Source organism: Muntiacus reevesi, chromosome 2 (assembly GCF_963930625.1).
Source record: "Muntiacus reevesi chromosome 2, mMunRee1.1, whole genome shotgun sequence".
Lineage (NCBI taxonomy): Eukaryota > Metazoa > Chordata > Mammalia > Artiodactyla > Cervidae > Muntiacus > Muntiacus reevesi.
Window position 1 is genome coordinate 255,207,132 of NC_089250.1, and position 21,684 is coordinate 255,228,815.

The 21,684-nt window shown below is 42.2% G+C and overlaps 2 protein-coding genes across 5 annotated transcripts in view; one reads left to right on the forward strand and one right to left on the reverse strand.

Annotated features, from left to right (window-relative positions):
• Positions 1-414: 414 nt before the first annotated feature.
• PDCD5 (programmed cell death 5) lies at positions 415-8,377 on the forward strand. The gene is made up of 6 exons (XM_065920556.1): positions 415-580; positions 1,522-1,559; positions 5,045-5,106; positions 6,828-6,919; positions 7,820-7,891; positions 8,191-8,377. Exons 1-6 carry the CDS (start codon positions 515-517, stop codon positions 8,236-8,238), a joined length of 378 nt encoding a protein of 125 aa, XP_065776628.1. The 5' UTR covers positions 415-514; the 3' UTR covers positions 8,239-8,377.
• Positions 8,378-11,110: 2,733 nt separating this feature from the next.
• Positions 11,111-21,684, reverse strand: part of ANKRD27 (ankyrin repeat domain 27) — a 64,653-nt gene continuing 54,079 nt past the window's right edge. For 3 of the 4 annotated variants that reach the window (XM_065925729.1, XM_065925730.1, XM_065925732.1), the window contains 7 exons: positions 19,907-20,104; positions 19,098-19,217; positions 16,869-17,030; positions 15,350-15,461; positions 13,954-14,032; positions 13,694-13,766; positions 11,111-12,438 (listed from right to left, as the gene is read on the reverse strand). In XM_065925729.1, the coding sequence (XP_065781801.1) occupies positions 12,208-12,438; positions 13,694-13,766; positions 13,954-14,032; positions 15,350-15,461; positions 16,869-17,030; positions 19,098-19,217; positions 19,907-20,104 (975 nt within the window). In that variant the 3' untranslated portion in view covers positions 11,111-12,207. The remainder of the gene's footprint in view (positions 12,439-13,693; positions 13,767-13,953; positions 14,033-15,349; positions 15,462-16,868; positions 17,031-19,097; positions 19,218-19,906; positions 20,105-21,684) is intronic. The other variant, XM_065925731.1, reaches the window with a different exon arrangement.

Here is a 21,684-nt window from a genome sequence, read left to right on the forward strand (position 1 = left end):
TTCACTTTTCACTTTTATGCACTGGAGAAGGAAATGGCAACCCACTCCAATGTTCTTGCCTGGAGAACCCCAGGGATGGGGTCGCAAAGAGTCGGACACGACTGAAGTGACTTAGCAGCAGCACGTTATACGCTCAACAAATTTTACCTACAGTTATAGTTGCTGATGGTAGCCTGTTTCTAGGTCACTATCTTTTCCCACACACAGCCGGATCTTAACCCTGCCGGCGCCCATGCCAGCTGAGCACGCGCTTGCAGCTGGGAGGAAGGACAGAGTTCTGGAAGTGTCGGCGCATCAGTTCTGCACTACGTTCCACCGCCTGCGATCGCGGATTTGGGCTTCTCTCCAGGCACTGGCTGGAGCGGGCGGCGCGGCTCTGGGCTGGATTGGTGATGCCTGGTCGCTGCGGGCGCCTGCGCACTGGGGAGGGCGGCGCGCGCGCAGAGGGACTGCCGGCGTTCCCTCGGAGTGAGTCGGTGCGTGTTCGCGGCTGCTCGCCCGGGACGGCCGCAGCATGGCGGAGCAGGAGCTCGAGGCGCTGAGGAAGCAGAGGCTGGCCGAGCTGCAGGCGAAGCACGGGGTGAGCGAACCCGACACCGGCCCAGCCCGTCCCCTGCTGGGCGCCGCCCTCACCCGAGGTAGAGGGCGCGGCCCCCGGCGGAGGCTCCAGGCGTCGCTGCCCAGGGGCCGAGGACCCCGCCTCCGCCCGCGGCGGGCTTCTGGTAGCCTCCGAGCCACCTCGGCCCCTCTGCCCGTCGCGTGGGGGCTCGGGCGGCCAGCGAACCACGTGCTGCCCCAGGATGGTCGGGCGCGGGCCGGTCGGCGGCCGGGAGTCGGTCTCTCACCCGGCCGGCCGTCTTGGGTCCCGAGCAGAATGCTCAGCTTCTCCGGTCTCTCGGTGCCCTTAGCTAATGGACCTAGCCTCCTTGACTAGTGTTTCAGCCGAATGTTGTTTAGAATACAGTTGGTTCGACCCAAGGGGTCGACAGATGTCTTCTGAGGGGTCTTCCCTATGCCAGGTGCTGAGGGTACAGCGGGGAACATCGCCTGACGGAGTTTTGACAGTCCTGAGGAGAGCCAGGCATGAACACTAACCTCGTAGATGAAACGTCAACTATTGACTCTGCTATGAGGAGACTCGGAGTGAAGTGTTAGGGATGGAGCCGGATAGCCTGGAAGGGAGCGTTGTTTGATCATCAGCGTCCCCAATCCCGAAGCACATTTTCTTTTCCAGAAATTATTCTTATCTCGTAAAATACGGTTTCTTAAGAGGGGACGTTTCGCCCTAACACCTGTTTGTATTCAAAAACATTCCATTAGCTTGAGACTTTAGAAGTTCATCAAAACGTTGTAGTAAGTGGAAACTTACCTTTTTACTTCTGTGAGGCCCAGCTTTTAATTATTTTGTAAGCCCATCACTACCACTGCAGGAGCCTGTTAGGTACTAGAAACAAAATAAAATAGTTCCTTTTTTTTATTCCCCCTCTGTGAAATTTCTAAAAGATAAAATTGTTTTTTCAGGATCCTGGCGATGCAGCACAACAGGAAGCAAAGCACAGGTATGGGCTGGAACTCTGAATGTAGAGGCTCCCCCCCCCCCCCACTTTTTTTTAATTAAGAAATAATTGACAACATTAGTCCCTGGTGTACAGCATACTGATTCCATATTTGCTTATATTGTGAAGGGACTACCAGAGTAAGTGGTTAACATCCATCACCAAACGTAATTACAGATTTTTTTTTCTTGTGATGAGAACTTCTAAGATTTACTCTCAGCAACTTTCAATACTATTGACTATATACAATTCAATACTCTTTAAGTATAGTCACCACCCTCAGTCTATATATTACATATTACATCCCCATGGCTTATTTATAACTGGAAGTTTGTGCTTTTGACAGCGTTCACCCACTTTGCCCACCTCCTGCTCTGCCACTAACCTCCTGCTCTGTTCTCTATGTCTGTGGGAACTCTGAACTCTTTGAAGGGTGGTTTCACCTGTTTTTCTTTTTAACTTTAGTTATAGTCATAGGTGTGTGAATCTTAAAGTTCTTCCTGGCATAGGGATTTTTCCAGACCCATTACTATTTTGTTAATTAAGCATGTACGGAACCCCACAGTACTTACTACTATGTATTGCAATTACTGATTGATGTTTCTCTGCTAAACTGTGATTACCTTAAGATAAGCATAATAATAGGACTACCTTATAGGGGTGTTGTGAGGGGTACAGAGGGCACGCAACCCACTCCAGGATTCTTGCCTGAAGAATCCCATGGACAGAGGAGCCTGGCAGGCTACAGTCCATAGGGTCGCAAAGAGTAGGAGGCGACTGAAGTGACTGAGCACACATGCACAAGAAATATTAACTGTTTTTCCTATTCTCAAGCGGCTGAAGTGACTGAGCACATATGCACAAGAAATATTAATTGTTTTTCCTATTCTCAAAGTTATTTTATCTCATCACGTGGCAGAGCACCTCACACTTGGCAGATTTATTAGTTACCCCATCATGCTACCTTTTTTACCTAACTGGTAAGAAAAACACAAAAGGTAAAATTTACCTTCTTAACTACTTCTGAGTGTATCATTCAGTCGTATTAACTGTATTCTCATTGCTTTACAACACATATCTAGAGCTTTTTCATCTTACAAAACTGGAAGTATACCTATTAAACAACTCCCTATCCCTCCCTGCCCCCAAGCTGCCTTTTATTTTTGCCTGGCACAGCACACACACAGCATGTGTGATTGCAGTTCCCCAACCAGGGGTGGAACTCATGCCTCCTGTGTAGTAAGTGCAGAGTCTTAACCACTGGACTGCCAGGGAAGTCCCCCATTCTACCTTTTAATTCATTGATTGATCCATCAAATACTTACTGAGCACCTGCTCTGGGTCAGGCATTGTGCTGTGTCTACAGAAATATGAAAGATGGAGAAGGTTCCTTCCCTTCTGTATGTAGCTCACATTAGAGGGAAAGACAGATTGGTAAGCACCTGGGATAGTGCTAAGAAGAAAATAAATCTACAACATGAACTTCACTGGTTCTGAAGATGTGAATTTTTCTTCACATTTTAACATATCTGAAATTCAGATGTGTCACTTAATTGATCACTCTTCTTCTGGATTCTTCCACAGAGGATTTTCCTTTACTTTTGCCATCACTTGAGTCACTTCTAACCTTCAATTCAGTTCAGTCGCTCAGCCGTGTCCGACTCTGCAACCCCATGAACCGCAGCACGTGAGGCCCCCCTGTCCATCACCAACTCCCGGAGTTTACTCAAACTCATGCCCATCGAGTTGGTGATACCATCCAGCCATCTCATCCTTCGTCCCCTTCTCCTCCTGCCCCCAATCCCTCCTAGCATCAGGGTCTTTTTCAATGAGTCAACTCTTCGTGTGAGGTGGCCAAAGTATTGGAGTTTCAGCTTCAGCATCAGTCCTTCCAATGAATACCCAGGACTGATCTCCTTTAGGATGGACTGGTTGGATCTCCTTGCAGTCTAAGGGACTCTCAAGAGTCTTCTCCAACACCACAGTTCAAAAGCATCGATTTTTCGGTGCTCAGTTTTCTTCACAGTCCAACTCTCACATCCATATATGACCACTGGAAAAACCATGGCCTTGACCAGACAGACCTTTGTTGGCAAAGAAATGTCTCTGCTTTTTAATGTGCTATCTAGGTTGGTCATAGCTTTCCTTCCAAGGAGTAAGCGTCTTTTAATTTCATGGCTGCAATCACCGTCTGCAGTGATTTTGGAGCCCAAAAAAATGAAGTCTGGTACTATTTCCACTGTCTCCCCATCTATTTGCCATGAGGTATTGGGACCAGATGCTGTGATCTTAGTTTTCTGAATGTTAAGCTTTAAGCCAACTTTTTCACTCTCCTCTTTCACTTTCAAGAGGCTTTTTAGTTCCTCTTCACTCTCTGCCATAAGGGTGGTGTCATCTGCATATCTGAAGTTATTGATATTTCTCCTGGCAATCTTGTTTCCAGCTTGTGCTTCTTCCAGCCCAGCGTTTCTCCTGATGTACTCTGCATATAAGTTAAATAAGCAGGGTGACAATATACAGCCTTGACGTACTCCTTTTCCTATTTGGAACTAGTCTGTTGTTCCATGTCCAGTTCCAACTGTTGCTTCCTGACCTACATATAGGTTTCTCAAGAGGCAGGTCAGGTGGTCTGGTATTCCCATCTCTTTCAAAATTCTCCACAGTTTATTGTGATCCACACAGTCGAAGGCTTTTCTAACCTTAGACCTCTTAAAATTCTCTGCTTGATGTTCTTTCCCTGCCTCCACCCTGCTACCAGAAGGAATTCAGACAGCAAACCTGCAAGGCTAAAGCTTGACGTCAAGAGACACTTTTTTTCTTTTCTCCACTCAGGGCTGAGATTGATGAATGCACACTTTGCTTTCTGCATAGTGTTTTATTTCTTGTTTCCCTTGTACAGAGGATTCAGCTTTCTAATTCAGCCAAAGAATCTCTACTTTTTTCTGTGTTAAGTTCATATTAAGTTCCTTGAAGGGCTTCATTTGAAAACTATCTGCTTTAAAAAAATTTGAGATCACTGTCCTGTGAATACTAAGTAGTTCCTGCCTGGATAGGTGGGAAGGTGCAAGGATAGAAACGGGTGTAATTGTAACTCCCCTCCCAACCCAAAACTAGAACTGAGAATCTTAAAACGTGGAATCTCTTCATACCTTGGCCACAGTTACCTGTGTCTCCTTAACGTGGTCTCCATGAACCTCAGCTTCTTTATCTCTAAGAAAATTACACGGATTAATCATTCGTCCGTGTATTTGCCTGAAATCTCACTACTAATTTCTAGCCCTTCTCACACACTGGGTACTTAATAAATGTCTATAATGGTGGTTGAACTGAAACTCCCTTCTGAATTGGGAAACTGTAAAGTTTTATCTTTCAAACTCACAAAATATAAAACTGGCTTTTGAGTAAGAATGGACTTGTTATATCTTTCTGTGTTCAGTAGGAATGCTGGCAGCTTGGTTCTAATTTTGCTTGTCCTGTTTTTGTTGTAGGGAAGCAGAAATGAGAAACAGTATCTTAGCCCAAGTTCTGGATCAGTCAGCCCGGGCCCGGTGTAAGCATCTTCAGCTTTCTTTATAAAACTGGGTTGAGTTATTTGAATAGGGAGATGTATATGAAATAATTGCTGTCTCTAGATTAAATACTTGTTTAACCTAAAAGCATGTGAGATACAGATTATTTGTAAGAAGTGTTAGGTTTACAAACCTAAAGAAACATACTTAGGTTGTTATTAAAAGTTTCAGCTCCATTCTCTCCTGCTATTGAAATGATCTCCAAGTGCATGTAGTGAACCCTCCATTTTTATAGAGTCAGAACCCACAGATACAGAGGATAGATGGTAGTACACCATTTTATATGAGGGACCTGAGCATCTTCAGATTTTGGCATCCGCAGGGAATCCTAGAACCAGTCCTTTCAGATTCCAAGGGATGACTGTATTTGGTAAAATTTATTGGAAATAACTCTTCAATCAAATCAGTCACAAAATACTGCTAGCAGTTGACTCAGGTGATGGGGGCTCTGCTTTATTGTCCAGGCAGATCTTGGAGATATTTTGGCTTTGGTTGCAGACCACCACTGTAAGCAAGTCATACAAATTTTTTGGCTTTCCAGTGCATATAAAAGTTTTATAGTCTGTTAAGTTTAATAGCATTATGTCTTTAAAAAAAAAAGTATACATACCTTAATTTAAAAATACCTTATTGCTAAAAAATGCTAATCATCATCTGAGTCCTCTGCAAGTCACGATTTTTGTTTTTCAATAATAACATCAAAGATCATTGATTACAGATCACCATAATATATATGAGAATAGCAATAGAAAGTTTGGAATGTTGTGAAAATTACCAAAATATGACACAAAGACATGAAGTGAGCACATACTGTCAGGAAAACAGTGCCAGCAGACTTGCTCAAAGCAGGGATGTAGGATGCCACAGACCTCCGTTTGTGGAAACTGCTGTATCCATGAAGCTCAGTAAAGTGAGGTACCTGTGTTCTCCATCTGTGTTGTGTTTTTCATCACAAAAAGTAAAAAGAAAACCGTAAGAAAAAAAATTAAATGAGCCAATCAGAATGAAACATTATCTTCTGTATTATAACTTGAAGCCCAGCTTAGAAGAGGCAGCCTTGGATGGCTCACCATGATTATATATGCATAGTAATACAGAAATTCGCAAGGACGGGTTGCTTTTTTGAGGGCTTCCCTGGTGGCTCAAGCAGTAAAGAATCCACCTGTAATGCAGGATCCACAGGAAATGCAGGTTCGATCCCTGGTTCAGGAAAATCCCCTGGAGGAGGAAATGACAGCCCATTCCAGTATTCTTGCCTGGAGAATCCCATGGACAGGGGAGCCTGAATCCATGGGGTCGCAAAGAGTTGGACATGACTGAAGCGACTTAGCATGCATGCCTGTAATATAGAAATTGCTCGTCATGGAACAGTCATGGTTTTGCTTTGTTTTTAAAGCATGGAACTTAGAATCTGAGTCCCCGAGTTTAATCTTGGTTCACCACTACCTCTTTGTGGTCTTGACTAAGGTTGACAAAACTGAACTGTAGTTTCCTTATTTTTAAGAGTAACAATAGCATCTGCTTTATCTACCTTGCTGGTCTCAAGACATGAATAAGTCTTAAGTGCTTTAGAAATGTTAGTATTTAGTCTCAAAGAAATAAGTGCATTTAGTCAAGTGCATTTAGTTCTGACTTCTTTTTGTGCATGTTTGTGTGTGTGTGTTTATATATGTATTTTTTTTTCTTTCTTTCTTCTTTTTAGTAAGTAACTTAGCACTTGTAAAGCCTGAGAAAACTAAAGCGGTAGAGAATTACCTTATACAGATGGCACGGTATGGACAACTAAGTGGGAAGGTAAGCTTGAGGCAGTTTTAATCTGTTGTTACCTACTTTATCAAAATGTATCCTCAGAAGGTCAATTTCATCTCTTTCTGGTTACAGAATTCTTGTTGAAGCAGTTTTTAAAGGAGAGAATAGTTGTGTCTACCGTAGATCCTAAAAGATACTCTCTTTTCTAAAATCCTCTGCTGCTTTCCTTTTCTGACATTGCTCTGGAACCAGTGACTATTAGGGTCAGATAGCCTAAATTGCTTCTACAGTGGAAACAAGGTTTGTCAGCAGTACTAATTAAAATTGGGAAAGTTATGCTTGTTTTGCAAATGAAGAAGTGCTAAATTTCCTGGTTATTCTGTGCATTGCTGTATTGCCATGGAGGATATTTTCTGGCAACCCTGCTCTTCGTTCAAGATCCAGACGAGCCCCACCGGCACTGGGGAGCCCTCTGCCGCCACCACAGCCTGCAGAGATCAACCTGCCCTGAACCCTTTACACTGAGAACGTATGTGGAGGGGTGACAGCGGCTTCATTTTCTTGAGTGACTCGTCTCCTGCTTTTAAGCTTCTCAAGGTCTCGGTGCAGAGGCGGAGTATCTCTGTCCCTTTCACTTAACACAGTGATGTAGGTGGTTGTCATTGTCTGCTAGTGGTAATGAAGGGGTTCTTAAATAACTGTTAACCTTGGATTTTTCGAGGAAGCTAACTGATGGATACTTTTCCTCCCTCAAATGAAGACCAGCAGAGCAGATTTTAAGTGCAACTTAAACCAAGAATTATAGCCAGTGGTTTCAGTCAGCTGTCCCATTCTCCTTCCCACTTGACCTCTACCTCCACACCCTGGAAGGATTGAAACGATTCAGTCAGCTAAGGTCAATTCTTTGTTTTAAAAAAGCACTGTTTTTCTCTTTGATTATCCTAGGTATCAGAACAAGGTTTAATAGAAATCCTCGAAAAAGTAAGCCAACAAACAGAAAAGAAAACAACAGTTAAAGTAAGTTTCCCCCAAAGCATACGACAAAAGAAAGATTGATATTTTAAATAAGTGTTACATCTGCATGTAGCATGTCAAACATTTTAGCCCATAGACATTTTTATTTTACAATACAGGGAAGTTTGGGGAGAAAGTTGCATACATTGAGGGTCTAATTTTCAAGGCTCTTCTATTGGTCTGAAACACTTAAGTTATTTTAAACACAGAAATGTCTTTTCTGTAGTAGGTAGGAATTTGTTTTCTCAGAAAATCTGAGTTATGTTTTATGAAACATGATACTCGTTTAATTTTCCCCCCAGTTCAACAGAAGAAAAGTAATGGACTCTGATGAAGATGACGATTACTGAATTTGTCTAGAGACTGGAACTTAAGGAAATAACTCTAGGACAGATAATACTTGGCAGACGTTACGATCTGGTGGTGTGTTTACTTTGTTTATTGTCTATATACCTTTTAAAAATAAACTTGTTATGCAAACTAGAACAATTTGGACAAAGTTGTTTTTTTACCGTAGAGAAATGAGCAGAAGATCTGCATTTTTAAATCTTTGTCCTTTCCTATCAAAAGCTTTTGAACATGTGTAGCAGCATGAATATATCCTTCATACTTGTGACATTAGTGTTAAGTGGGAAAATGACCTTAGCAGAAGTAGGAGCTGCTCCAACATCTTCAGTGAGAAGAAAACGGCAGTGTCTGTCACATCATAGGTGTTAAGACTCATGGATTAAGCCTAGTAGTTTTGGTGTTTCCAAGACATAGGTTCTGAAAGCAGATAAGACCTTTTTCTTCCTGCAGATAGTCCTTACATTTAATGTAGGAAAATTCCTAATTTTGATTTCATTTATAATCTGCTTTTCAAAGCATTGAGATTAACTCATCTAAAATATTACCCATACCACCTCTTTAACTGGAAGATACGTCCATTTGAAAAAAATTAGCAAAATAACTGAGACATACTGGTAATAATATTTAAACACTAGTAAACATGTTTTTAAGAAAAATGATTTTTAATGATTAAAGTCCAGTTGAGACAGTTTAGCAGTTCACCATTATGGTAGAAATGTTCTGGTAACTTAAAGCAAGTGTCATCTTTTGTCCTTTATTCCCACCAGGTTATGAAAAACTGTGCTTGTGACTTTAAATCATAAACTTAACTCTCAAGTGAGCTGTTCAGTGTAACTTTTGTCTTAGTTTCTAGGGGGACCCAGCTCCAGAGGAAGTGCATAACATTTAATGAGCTCAGTAGGATTAATAGCAGGAAAAGTGATAGAAAATGTGATTTATAGTCCCAGGCTCTAGCTAGAGATAATCACACTGCTGATATATTTCTAAATTATACTTGAGATTTTACAATATTTCAGACTTAAAATTTAGTGAAGTCAGTGTTAGAATACATGTCTAGTATTCCTGAGTAAACAAATAAATGAGTAGAGCCATTAAGGACATCAGAAAGAGTTCAGAGGAACAGTAAATCACCAAAGTAAAATCTGATCAAGGATTTTGAAAAAATAATCCCAGTTAACAGGTAAATTTTACATAGAAACACTAGGAGACTAGACAGCTCTGAGCAAGTTTGCTACATGCTTTCTCTTACAAAATAACCACTGTTACGGCAGCTGTTGAGGTGAATTTGTTGAAGGACTGTAAACCTCCCCTCATTCAGAGACACTCGAGAATGCAAAGTGACTGAGGACAGAAATTGTTGATGACGTTGGGGGGTGGGAGCTGGTTATTCTCACCTTCTGATTTAACTGACAATACTCTGAATTCAAAACATTCTCATACAAAATAGGAATTTTGTCATTACCAATTTCTGAATTGTCAAATTTAGTTTTATTTATTTATTTTTGTGTATTCTTAAATTACTAACTCCTTCAAATACAATTTAAAATTTTATTGTATCCTTGGAATATAGAAACTCTACAAAATCAAGGCCCACCCAATAATTTCCCCAGGGTAACATTTTCTCCTCTCAATCAATATAATGGACAATCTTGTGGTATAAAGAAAAACACTTCCCAACACTAAAAATGACTTGGAGCTCAGTGATATATCACGGCTCCAAATTTAGTTTTAATTGAGAAAGTAATTAGAAACATGTGTTTTTAAAAATAATTGAGGTATTGCTTCAGATTGCTCACCCTGCTGGTTGCCAGAATAGCTCAAGAGGAAACTTGTCCCCCAGGATTGAGAGTCCCCTTCATGGTATTTCTATTTCCAGGTGAAGGGCACCCCCAGCTGGAAACAGGAGACACTGCCAGCCGGGCCCTGACCCCAGCTCTGACCGTGTAAGCAAATTAGCCCCCTTATTTCCGTAAACCTCCTCCCTTGACATTCCTACCAGCTAGGGCAGTTGTTAGAATGATGGAGGGTATATGTGAAAGTTTGACTTTTTTAATATTTTTTTTTAATCACAGTATGGTTGCTTTACAGTGTTGTGTTTCTGCTATACAACAAAGTGAGTCAACTGTATGTGTACATGTATCTCCTCCCTCGTGAGGCGCTCTCCCGCTGCCCCCCTCACTCTAGGTCATTACTGAGCTGAGCAGCTCCCCACTAGGTATTATATGTATTTTACACACGGTAGTGCACATATCAGTGCTACTCTCCCAATTAGTCCCAGCCTCTCCCCCGTGCCAGGTCTACAAGTCCATTCTTTTACACCCGCGTCTCTCTTCCTGCCCTGCAAATAGGTTCACGGTAGGGTTTCAAAACTATTGTGCCACCCCCAAAAGTAGGTGGTTTAAAATGTATGTACTGTATCTTGGACAGGACTGTGCTAAAAAACTGCAGTGCCAAGTCAATCAGGATGCTAGAAAAGCACAGCAACTTAAGCCATTAAGGTGGTTTTGTTTAAAACTGGGGCTGAGGAGGAAAAATAGAAGAAACTTCCAAAGCAACCGTGCTTATTTGCTGTTTGGGCTAAGTAGCTGTGTTATATTCAGTTTGTTCTTCTGATGCTAAAAGAAATGAAAATACCTTTGTGGGGGCCCTAGGCACTGGGCTGACTGGACTAGGTCAGCAGCCCTGGAAAATCTGCTCCAAATAACCCAGTTCACACACTTCAGTCACACTTCTATCTCTAGCTGAAAAATAAAATGTATATCTATCCAGTGGGAGAAGATGATTCCACATACCAAGCACATGTTTGTAGCAGCAAGGCTGAGAAACATACCACCATAGGAGAACAAACTAAAAAAAGTACACCATGACACACTCAAGAATCATAAAGTTTACTGTTTCTTTCCCATCATTTGGCACATATCCAAGGCACATTAGAAAATTAAAAATCATAAATTACTTTATAGAAAAATAATCAGCCCCTCCCTTCTGTACATACACAAATATTTCCAAGAACGTGCACAAAACCATTTCCCTATTACAAAGTTATTTGAAAATGTACTCAGGACAAACCCATGTTTGCAGCTCTAGACTAATTAGTAACATAAAAAAATAAGAAATATAATCTATAGAAATTTATAAAAAGGAATAAATGGCAATAAATTCTAACATAAAGTTACTTTGACCTGGTTTGTGCTGTAAGTTTTGAATCTGAATCAAAAGACTAAGAGAAGATGTGCCAAGTCTACTCTCCAGTTAAGTAACCATCCATCTGGTGTGACGTTTAGGGGGGCTCTTAATGGTAAGGGATGTTTCTAAAGACACTGCTACAGGTGTATAAGTGCAGTGGTCAATTATCTGTACTCTGTTGGAAGAAAAAGTCTACCTAGCTTTCCCCACATACATAGTGTAGAACATGTCATATGTGTCCTTTGAACTAAAATGAGCAATCAAAATGGCATTTAGGCATCTTTGGGTTCAAGTGTTGCTTAAAGGCATTTTTCAGCCCTGTTTTCTTTATTCAAATGCCATATTTCTGCCCAGCCTCCACAGTACAGTGAAACCTAAATTGCTTTTCTTGAGCTTATCCCAGAGGGAGGAGTTCATTTAGCCTGTGGGTTTGCTAGCTCATACACATCACAGAGGTTTAGCACCTTTCAGTAAAAGGAGGTCAGAATCTGGTGATGAAACCTCTCACTGTAACCCAGGAACCCAAATACTTAAATGTCTTAAAGATCTGGACACCACTGGAAATTTTGTCCATCCCTTTTCAAGTGTATCCATTACCTCTGAAGAGGAAAGAGATAGTGATGACCTTCTGTTGTGTTCTTTCTGTCAGCCACAGAAAAGCTTTCAGGACCTTTCTGCTTTTCTCAAGCCAAACAAATTTCATTTAGTGCTAAGCTGTATTCATGCGCAGCATCTTCTTGTTGAGGACTTGCTTCTTGGCAGTAGATAATGCCTCCTTATTACTGTTAAGACTGGGAAATGCTAGCCTCTTGGGGAGTGGTCAGGTTGCCAGCAGTCTCTGGGCCCTTGGGTGCAACTGTATCGTCGACTGTGTGTCTGCGGAGCATTCGCCTGTTTCTGGGAGCAGTCTGCCTCGGTCCAGGCCTCTCCGTCTGATCGTTTCCTTTGTCAGCAGTCTCAGACCTGCCCTGGTCTGGCGGGTTCTTGTGCTTCTGTGTGACTCTCTGTCTCCCTGGCTAAAGAAAAGATACAATTCAAACACTTCATATTTGCACGGTACTTTAAAACCACCACCACAGTAATAGCTATCCTTGAGCGCTTCTTGCGATGTCATCTGTGTGCTAAGGACTTTGCAGGCATACTTTCAACTCTTAACATCCCCGCGGTGAAAGTGTGACCTGTGCGCACTCCACATGTCAGACACAGTATAAACATGTTTACATGTTTTCACGTTTAATCTTTACAATGCTAACAAATGTGTACTGTTGTCATCCCCATTTTGCATACAGCTGAGGAAATAAGATCAGCAAAGTTAAGCAATCTGCCTTAAGTCCCCCAGCCAGCAAGGGGAAAGCTAGCACTTGAACCCAGGCATATTTCAAAGTTTGCAGGTTTTTCACCCAGAAGCAGATCTATTAACAAAGCCAGGGAAGATTAACTATGAAATCAAAATCAGTCATATTAAAAAAAATCACTTTTAATTTGCTAAAAGATTTAGAACTGTAGTATATTTGTTCCAGCAAGCCTATGCCACACATACTATAAATTCTATTTCTCAAATAAGGCATGTATGATATTGATGAGCAGCAATAAGAACAGTCATGTTTCAGTAATGCCCTACTGTATAACACAGAGAAATATATTCAGTTATCTTGTAATAAACTATAATGGAAAAGAATCTGAAAAAGAATATTATATATGTATATACGAAAAACTGAATCACTTTGCCGTACACTAGAAACAAACAATGGAAATCAACTATACTTCAATTAGAAAAGTCATGTTTTCTGAGAAGAGCCACCTAAGAGCACCACAGAAAGGAAAGCAGGCTGCTTTTTATAATGAGTATGAAAGTGCTGTAGGACGATGGCCACAAACAAAACTGACTATATGAGCAACATTATGCCATCCTGCCAAGGTTTTTAACTATCTGTATACAGATGTGTTTTCTTCCTTACATTAGTGATTAACACGTTGGTGCATTAATTAGCTTGCACAGTAAAATCTGAGATGGTTCACCTAGTACCCATGCTATGAACTGCAGGATCTTCCCATGTGTCACAACTGTCTGCCACTTTCCCTCACTTTCCTTTCTCCGCTCAGAAATGCATTATTAAATATAACAATATTTAATCATGCCACCAAACTCATTTTGTTTGTAACTCTTAACAGTGATGAGACTACTTAAATAAGAAATGTGTTTTCCAAGGATTAGTTTTGAAAAATCTAGGATTTAAAAAATAATGGTATAAGCAGTGTTTAATAACTCACCTCATGCAAAGAATCTTCAGTAAGATTAGGGACACTTCTATCTCGTGCCATAATCTCCTTTGAAGTCCTCGCCCTGAAACCCAAAACAAACTAAGATAAATGTTTGGGATAGTGGTGCCAAATATTCTGGTTGGCCACTAGGTGGCAGCATTTGATGAGTGCAGATTTATTTATATGCATTAAAGCTGCAAATGAGCTGCTGGAGTTTTAACTAAAATTAAGGTCAGAAGCACAGAAATCAACTTGAATTTTATACTCACTTAAATGGACCAACTGAGTGGACAAAGTAAAACTGTCTTGTAAAAGGTTCATCTGGTAGATTATACATTTTTGAATTCCCTGTAGATAAAAGGATAAACATCTGAAAACGTCCAAGGTAGTTTAACAGTTGTTTAGAAATTATAGCACAGATGCAAACTTCCAACATTTCTTTTGGTTAAAGTTTAACAACATTTAGGAAATTAAGGATTTCATTTGCTTACAGAGACGTGTTAGTAGATACCTGTGTATTACTGTGTGAACCCCCATGAAACAAAAATAAACCCTTAATACCCTGATACTCCCCAGGCACAACCAATTAGGATGAGACAGCCTCAGGATTACCCAGATATGTGAATACATTTATTCACATTATTACACTTTAAACTACAACAATAATTTTTAAAAAGTTGAACAAGGACCCCCATCTATAACAACTTTTTTATTAGAAAATACTTCAGCCCCACCCCTGTTTGGCAGCTGCTGTTCTAATTACCATCAACCTCTATACACCTGCAAATTTAAAAAGAAATCTTTTTTTTTTAACATTTAAACTTTTATTTTATATTTGGGTGTAGCCGATTAAATGTTGTGGTAGTTTCAGGTGAACAACACCTGAAAACAGGTAGTTTCAGGTGAGCGAAGGGACTCAGCTATATATATAGATGTATCCATTCTCCCCCAAACTGGCCTCCCATCCAGGCTGTTACAAAGCGCTAAGCAGAGTTCCCTGTGCTATACAGTAGGTCCTTGTTGGTTATTCATTTTAAATATACCAGTGTGAACCTGTCCATCTGAAACTGCCTAACTATCCCTTCCTCCCATCCTTCCCCTCTGCCAGCAACCGTAAGTTCCTTCTCTGAGTCCCTTTCTGTTTTGGAAATTCATTTGTATCGTTTCTTTTTAGATTCCACATAAAGGGATGTCATACAATACTTCTCCTTCTCTTTCTGACTCAGAATGACAATCTCTAGGTCTATCCATGTTGCTGCAAATAGCACTACTTCATTTAAAAAAAAAAAATATTTAAAGGTAGCATTTATCCCAGATGTCCAGGAAGTGCTTAGAAAAAGGCTTGGATTTAGAACTCGAGACATGACCGGAACTACCAGAGGCAGGGCCTCCTGCAAAGCTGGCGAGTGGGGGCCTGACCTTCAGGGTAAGGCCTACAAGTGTCCTCCTCTCCTCCTTAGGAAGCACTGCCATCGACCGGAAAGCTAGTATCCAAAAAAGTCGATGAAACAGGCTATCACATACATTTCTTTGGTTCCTATAATCCCACCCCCAGTCATGATTATAATTACATTTTACATTTATAGTTAGGTGAAAATTGGCAACCACTCATGAATTTCCAAATAAACCCAAGCTGAGAATTCCAGAAAGAACGTGAGTTCTTACATTTTTTCCTGATCTTAACAGTGACGTACTCGCTGTGGTCTGTTTCACCAATGTCGTCTAATGTGGCCACACAGCTTGGTACAACTTGAAGCAATTCCATTATTTTTGAATTCTATAAGTTGAAAAGGAAAAGGTAACAATGACAGGGTTTTTTTAATTCTTTCTTAGGAGTTTATTGCCTGTTTTTAATCTAAGTGTCAATGCTGGAATGGTTGGGTAGAAAAGCCCAGACTACAGACAAAATTTGGAGGCCGGCTCTGCCCTGTACCAGTGCTTTGGGCCCATGTTTCAGTGCTCTGTGCAACTGGGTTGATGAGAATAGGATCTATTACTGTAGAGTTACTGTGAGGTTATCGAGCGCCCAACACATAGAAGTACTCAATAAAAGATACTCATCATTATCATCATTTGAGGAAGTGCTAAATTGAATGTTTAAAATATGTCAATTCTGTTAAGAAATACAACTGAAAATTAGAAATGAATATACTACAAACTACACTGAATATACCAAATAAATATACTCAGCCTATACTTTGGCCACCTGACACAGACAACTCATGGAAAGGACCCTGATGCTGGGAAGGACTGAAGGCAAAAGGAGAAGAGGGCAGCAGAGGATGAGATGGTTGGATGGCATCACCGACTCAGTGGATGTGGACTTGGGCAAACTCTGGGAGATGGTGAGTTGATGCTGGGACTGCAGCAGGCCCGGCATGCTGTAGTCCATGGGGTTGCAAAGAGTTGGATACGACTTAGCAAATCAACAACAACAACATGAGTAGGTTGGGTTATGGTGACTTAAAAGTGTCAGTGGTACAGTTCAACAGCCTGCCGGTTGTCTACCTGAGTAGGAAACTGTATAAAGATTCAACGGGAACAGAGGACCAGTGAAGAGGTGCCTCTTCCCCAGGAGGAGCATACTGTTCCCTCACCATTTCCCACATACACATCACCCCTGGGAGGGTGGTAAACCGCTCCTCACTGAACTCAAGGTGTGCTCACGGACTGCACACACTTTCTCCCTTGTGCTGCTACGACCATGATGGGTTCCCAGGGCCAGAAGCGTGAGACCAGGACATTGTCTCATCCTGCTGCTTCCCCCAGGCACCTGACTGCTGGACAGTGGGCCAGGCCAGGGCACCCAGGCCTGCAGTGGGTGGGAGGCACCTCTACTCGGGCCGTTGAAAACCACCCCTGGGGACTTCCCTGGCTGTCCAGTGGTTAAGACTTTGTGCTTCCAACGCAGGAGGAATGGGGGTGATCCCTGGTTGAGGAACTGAGATCCCACATGGGGCATGCAGCATGGCAAAAAAAGAGAAAACTACTGCTGGCTCCCCAGCAGGCCACCTCCGACCAGGGACCAGGGGTGTAGCCACACTGGCCGACTCTGGCATGCTAATTCAGCTCGGTGAGTCAGAGGTCTGGCTACTGTTCTCTCAGATCTGGCTTCAACGTGGGGGATCCACGTGAGCTGTAAGGGAGCTCGGGATGCCCTCAGCAAGGAAGCGCTCCCTCCTACCTGTTCAGCGCAGTCGATCGCTGTGCACTGCCTCTTATTCAGGACTTGAACTGATGCTCCATGAAGCAGTAGCAGCTCCACCACGAAGACGTGCCTTTCTATCACAGCCTCATGCAGTGCTGTGTTGCCCTTGTTGTTGGAAGCGTTGATGGAGGCCCCATGCTAGAAAGAAAAACAGTACAGTCAAGAGCAGTGCTAAAAATGACCCACGCTGAATTGATGTGGTAGCTGTATGGGTGTACACTATAACCTTCCTTCAACTTTTCTGTATGCCTGAAATTTGTCTTAAAATGTTAGGGGTAAAAGTAATACTGAGGAAAAACAATTTGTGTACAAAGATATTCATGGCAGCATTTAGCATTAAACAGCAGGGGAAAAAAATAGAAGTCACCTAAATGTATTAAGCAGAAAAAGTTTAAAAAAAGAAAACTACAGTACATCCATAATTATGCAACCATTAAAAAAATTCAGATTTTTAATAAACAGTTTTCTACGTTAAGTTAAAACAAACAAGAGGACCTTCCTGGTAGTCCAGGGATTAAAATCGACTGTTCTTCCGCTGCAGGGGGCTTGGGTTTGATCCCTGGTCCAGGAAGTTCACATGTCACACAGTGCAATAAAAAAAAACCAAGATAGAAAACAACACTGATCTAAACTGTGCACATTTTATTTTATTTTTTTGTGTGTGTGTGTAATGAAGTTTTATTAAAGTATAAGGGAGATAGAGAAAGCTTCTGACATAGGCATCAGAAGGGGGCAAAAGAATACCCCTTTGCTATTATTAGCAATGGAGTTATATACTCTCCAATGAATCCAAAGAATGTCTGGAGGTTGTAAAGACCACACCAGACCTACTCCCATAATTTACATTTTAAGATAACAGAGTTGGCCAGAAGGTTTAATCCAAAGATTGTCCTTAGGCAGGATACATCCTTGTAAAGATCAGACCTACTCCCATAATTTATGTTTTAAGATTACAGAATTAGCCAGAGGGTTTAATCCAAAGACTGTCCTCAGGCAGGATACATGATTGTTATATAGTCACTCACAATCTGAGTAAGTAGGTTGGGCCATTTGGCAGAACCAACTTGAAGATAGAGTCATAGCTGAAGACAACATTTCCATAAGAAAAAGAAATGAATTGGTTAACTCAAGGTTTGAGAGTAGTTAGCTTCAGGTGAAACCAGGTGTCATGGCAACACAGCACTTTAAGAGAAACCTTTTAAATTTGTATAGCACTTTAAGAGAAACCTTTTAAATTTGTATAGAGAAGAAAAAATATCGCTGGTTTGTTTCCTCCTGCTGCTTAAGAGAGATAAAAATGTCTGGCACTTGCAGCCTCTTTCCTCCATTTGGAGACCCCTGGCCTTCCTGCCTGTTACACTCTCATTCCCCCCTTTTCTTTTAGGAGAATTATGTTGTCTAGGGAAAAGGGGCGTTGTTCTCATTCCATAACTGCTTCCGAGCTGACAAGGGGCGTTGTCCCTAAACTGGTGAGGCAACATATTCTCCTAATCCTCATAGTGAGGATGTCTGATCCAGGGGCCCCAAATAGTAGTTGGAAGAAGCTGCAGTGATAGCAGGAGTTTGAGCAACCATTTGTAACTTAAAAGCCTTCATGTGACTAGAAACAAATCCAGTTACACAGTTACAGACGCAGGGAGCAAACAGCAAAAACAAAACAATCAGAATTATTGTAATTAAGATAGTTTTCCACCATGGGGAGCTAGTCAACGTCTCCCAAAGTGAGGCGATTGAGGCTTCAGGAGTGTCCATGGCCCCAGTCATCTTGTTCATGTTAAACTGTGCACATTTTAAAAAGTCACCCAAAATAGTTACCCTTGAGTAACAGGGTTATGGAAAAGTTGGGTTTTTCCCTACTTTTAAAAATTCTTCCTTCTACAGTCAACACATACAACCTTCATCAAGAGAGGGGAAAAAAGTAGCAGTGACAAAAGACACTCAGCTCACATTTCAGGTAATGATTCAGCTGACCTGGTAAATGAGGCAAGACCCAAACCTCCAAGAAAAGCAGTGTTTCGGTCCTTAACCCTGCATCTCTGACGCAGTGTTGACTCCGAGGCCCCTGATTCCAGAGCTCCTCTCCCAGGGCCCGCTTATATCACGAGCCCTGCCGCCTCCCCAGGGCGCTGCCAGGGGCTCCCTGCGTGCCGATCCATGTCAGCAGCTCCTGGGCCGGGGTGGGGGCCAGGGTGGCGGGGGCCTTACCTGCAACAGCAGCGCCGCAACTTCATGGTGGCCTCTGGAACAGGCATAAATGAGGGGTGTGTTTCCACTTATGTCCTTTTTATTGGGTTTTGCATTCGACTCTAATAGACACTTCACCACCTAGCCCAGAGAAGAAAAATTGAACATTTGCAGGGAGATATCCTCTAACTTGATATTCTTTTGACTTTTCTGTAGGTTTATCCAGAGAGCTCTTTAGACACATGTCTGACCCTCAGGAGAGAGCAGACCAGCTGAAGCACGAGGGGTTAACCTGTGCTGAGGGTCTCCTGCAGGCCAGGCACGTGCCAGGCACCAGTGTCTGTCACTGCATCATTGTATGTCCTCTGTGCAGAGCTGCAATAACTACTCTAGTTTTACATGTTAGGAAGCTGATGCTAGGCATTACCTGAAATATGATTCCTGTCTTTAATAAGCTTACAGTAGAACTAATAAGGGAAGATGAAAAAAAAAATAGATATTAAACTGCCTGGCACAAGACAGGAGCTGGGGGAACACAGAAGTGGTCAGACACACTTCAGCCCTTGATGACCAAAGCCCGAGAATAAGAGAGGGGCAGTTCTCGGCGGGGGTGAGAAGCAGGACAGACGGGATGGGGGTCGGCTCCACCCCAAAAGCACCAGGGTTGTGTGTTCTGTTGCTGAGCGGCCCTGCCCTGTGCCTCTCAGGATCTCAGAGCTGGGAGGAAGGACATTGGCCCGTCCCTTCGGACAGCCACCTTCCGCCTCTGCAGTATCCCGATCAGGTGAGTTCTGACCCTGTCCACACTGCCCGAGCGTCAGCACCAGTACCTGGAAGTGGCCCTGCTGGCAGGCCAGGTGGAGTGGGACAGCCTGGCTGGCGTCGCGGGCCCCCACACTGGCACCGTGCTTCACGAGGAGGACGATGAGGTCCGCCCGGCCGTGCAGGGCAGCAACGTGCAGTGGGGAGGAGCCGTCCTGGTCGGTCACATGCACACCAAGCCCACTGGCGGGAAGCTTTGCCAGCTTCTAGTAAGTGCAGGAGGTGGAAACAGAAATGTCGTTAGTTTTTAAGAAAACCAGCTAAAGGAACTGAAGCCACCCATCTCAGCAGCCCCTGTGTAAAATCTGGAATCATAGCGGGATTCTAAATCGGGTTGCCTGGAAGTGAATTAATACTTTACATCAAAGTGTAACTTCCATTTTGAAGAAAGCAAGCCCCCTACAATGATATCATATTATGCCACAGCAGTTCAATGGGGAAAGCAAATCCTGTCTTGACAGATGGTGCTGGAACAACTGGATATCCGTATAGGCAGAAGCTGCCCATCAACCCTTACCTCACACCCAACACACATACTAAAGTGCATCGCAGACCTAAATGTAAAAGCTACAGCTATTAAACTTGAAGTGAACACAAAGGAAAATCTCTGCTACACTGGGATGGGCAAAGAATAGCTAAGACACAAAAAGCAAAAGAAAAGTTTGATAAACTGGACAATAAAAATATTTAATGCTTGCTCTTTGCATAAGGCAAGTAAGAAAATGAAAAGGCAGGTAACAGACTGGGAAAAAATGTTTGCAATATGTATTATCTGACAAAGGACTTGCACCAACCAGAAATTCAAAACAGAGCAAACTCGCTTACAACTCAGTAAGATAATCCAACTTAGAAAAAATAGGCAAAAGATTTGCAAAAGGCTTCACAAAAGACAGTTGAATGGTTGGTCAATGAGCACATAAGGGACTTCCCTGCTGATTCAGTGGCTGGGACTCATTGCTCCCAATGCAGCGGACCCAGGTTCGATACCTGGTTGGGGAACTAGATCCCATATGCCCCAACTAAGAGGTCACATGCAGCAACTAAGACCCAGCCAAATAAATAGTAAAAAATGAGTACATAAAATAGCATCTTTAGTTATCAGGGAAATACAAATCAAACCAGGAATCACAAAACTAAAGGGTCACAAGGCACATAAGTGACGGTCGGGAGACAGAACATGCGATCCAGCCAACTTCAAAGGGGCAGGAGGGAATATCTGGGGCGATAGAGACAGTCTATTATCTTGCCTGCGCTGGTGGTTAAGCATTCGTTTGTCCAACCTCAGAAAGCTGTTTGCTATTTATCTCTCAAGCTGAAGTTCCCCCTCATGTTTATCATGGAACTTCCTTATTATTCACAATGGTTTTAAAACCAGTCATGCAGATATAAGGAAAATCAATCACTAAATTAAAAGGGCAAACAAAAGAAACCAATAGAACTAAAAACAAACATTAAATTGTAATGTTGAATCAAGTATTTGATGGTGGAATGAATATGTCAGTGTTTTCTGTGACTGATCAAGGATTAAAGCTTGGGTTATCTAGTTCACTTCTTGATAATGAAAAATATTATCTCTTTAAAAAACTATGCTGAACTTAAAGGGTGAATTTCACTGTACATAAGTTATACTTCAAAAATTACAAACAACAAGTGAAGAAGTAGAAGGGGAAAAACATGATGAAACATGATGAAACACCACTGCATACTTATCAGAAGGGCTAAAGTTAAAAAGTGAAAATACCAAGTGTTGACCAGGATGTAGGTCAACTAGAACTCTCACACCCTG